Source organism: Schistosoma mansoni (genome assembly GCF_000237925.1).
Source record: "Schistosoma mansoni, WGS project CABG00000000 data, chromosome 3 unplaced supercontig 0105, strain Puerto Rico, whole genome shotgun sequence".
Classification (NCBI taxonomy): Eukaryota; Metazoa; Platyhelminthes; class Trematoda; order Strigeidida; family Schistosomatidae; genus Schistosoma; species Schistosoma mansoni.
Window position 1 is genome coordinate 298,310 of NW_017386009.1, and position 2,348 is coordinate 300,657.

Here is a 2,348-nt window from a genome sequence, read left to right on the forward strand (position 1 = left end):
TTGATAGCTGCAAAGTTAAAAACATCATAGACTTGAATGGTTTCATGATATCTACTTGATTACTTGACGTTTTTTTCGTTTAGATGTTTAAACATACTGATGAATGCGTTTTAAGAGGTCACCTTTCGTAATATGTTTACGAAATCTAAGATGAACAAGTTCCTTCTGTTCATCCAGTGTAATCATTTTGCTTGATACTCATATAATAATTAATATAATTAGCGGTAAAATGTGAATGTTTGGTTAAATTGATAATCATGTTTTATCCAAAATGACCACATTAAATGTAGGCTAGATCTCTATCTTGTTATGATTGCAGAAAATCGTTATTTAGAGAATTTTCAAAGTTATCTACAATTGCTCAACATACTGTATTATAAACTGTAATATTGTTATTCATTGCTCAATCATTTTGATGAGTGTTTTTTTCTCTGAGCTGGATGGTTTGGTCGTGGAGCTATCATTGTCCTTCTGAACACGACATCATCAGCACGAACTTTGGGTAGAAGTGAAGTGTTTGAATTTCTCCACATGTGGTTCACAACCTGTTCTGTACACCTCAGTGTTGATTGGTTCTTGTTGACCTTAAATCTTTGGTTGTGTATTTCTTTGTTTTGTTTGTATCTCCCATTGATTTGATTTTTGTTCCTATGTTTCTGCATAATTTTCCTGATTGATTGATAAATTGGATTGATTTCAATGTGCTCAATCATAAAACTACTCACTAAAAGTTCCCTATAAACTTGCTTAATCGTGAATACATATGAATGAAGTGAATTTAGATTATTGTTAGTTAGTCAAATAAAGTACAATTTGATTACTGTTAATATTTTCCATTGAGCTGGACTAACACACTGAGATATCATTGCATCAAGAACACCAAACTATGAAGTTCAAATTTGGAAATATTTAGTTTATCGATTAGTTTGGAAGCGTTTGCGAAAGCTATAATACTTTGTAGTCTTAATTAAAACTTGGTCTTAGGTAGGAGTCCCATACTAGAATGAAATAGCTGACCAGTGATTCCTTTGTTTTCAACGGTATTCTACTTAAAATTCAAATTACTTACGCCTGTTACTCTCAATGGAGTATAGGTCGTCGATCAGCATTCTCCAACCTACTATGTGTCGAGCCTTCCTTCTTAGTTCCATTCAGTTTTTGCTCATTCTTCTCATGTCTGTCTCCATTTCTCGACGTAATGTGCTCTTTGGCCTTCAGGATTCCATGTGAGGGCATGCCTTGTGACGCAGTTTGGTGATTTTCTCAAACTGTGTCCTATCCACTTCCAGCGCTTCTTCCTGATTTCTTCCTCCGCTAGATGGAATCTGGTTTGTCCTCTTCCACAGTAGGTTGTTGCTGATAGTGTCTGACCAATGGATTCGAAATATCTTGGGTAGACAATTGTTAATATACACCTGTATCTTCTCGATGATGGTTTTCGTAGTTCTCCAAGTTCCCACCCCATACCGTAGAACTGTCTTGACATTTGTATTGAAAATTTTGATCTTTGTGTTGGTTGAAAATTGTTTTGAGTTCCAGATGCTCTTCAATTGTAAATACGCTACTCTTGTTTTGTCGAACCACACCTTTATTTCTATATTCAATCCACCTTGTTTATCAATAATATCACCTTACTGTTTAAATGAATAGTAATCAGAAAGGGTTTTGTGGAGATTTCAGTATTTTTAATAGTTGAAATCATTAGTCAATTGAAGCTAGATCACCATGTAAAACTTAGAAGCACTGGATGGCCATTTCGTCCTACTATGAGACTCCTCATCAGTGCGAATCCACGATCCCACATTCTCGAGATTCGTACTTTAGGATCTATCAGTCTCGCGCCAAAGTACTTAACCGATAGACCAGTAAGCCGGCATCTTTTTTTTTTTGAAACAAAACTTTAATTCCTATTTACATACTTCATAACTTACCTAATCTTATTTTTTTTTATTATTTTTATTTTTCCTTTCCCAAAACTTTTTCCCCCATAGGGTTGTACAAAAGTATTCACTGATTATATTCAACAATATATCATTGTATTCATTACATTATGTTTTCTATTTGCAATTATACAAGGAATCTATTTAATTATTTCCATTTTAATGTTAAATAGATCTATGAATAAAAAAACTTTATGTATATAAATAACAAAAAAACAAAAAAATTTTTTTTTTTATTGTCAATCAAAATTGTTAATGATAAACAGTTTTTTGTATTTTTTTTGTTTGTTTTTTTTTTAATTTTACACTAAAAATAAAAAAAACATTATACAAAATAAATAAACAAAATGACGTTTCAAATTTTTTTTTCATTTTTTTTTTAAAAAAAGGGTTTTTTTGTTTATGAAA

General features: G+C 31.8%; 1 protein-coding gene across 1 annotated transcript; it reads right to left on the bottom strand.

Annotated features, from left to right (window-relative positions):
- Positions 1–787: 787 nt before the first annotated feature.
- On the bottom strand, positions 788–1,940 carry Smp_131830 (hypothetical protein). Its single transcript, XM_018791292.1, has one exon. The coding sequence runs from the start codon at positions 1,484–1,486 to the stop codon at positions 1,172–1,174; it is 315 nt and encodes a 104-aa protein (XP_018645506.1). The 5' UTR covers positions 1,487–1,940; the 3' UTR covers positions 788–1,171.
- Positions 1,941–2,348: the final 408 nt, after the last annotated feature.

Bases quoted from the DNA above. Each gene is read 5' to 3' on its own strand.
- Smp_131830 (XM_018791292.1), bottom strand. From the start codon at position 1,486: ATGTCAAGACAGTTCTACGGTATGGGGTGGGAACTTGGAGAACTACGA.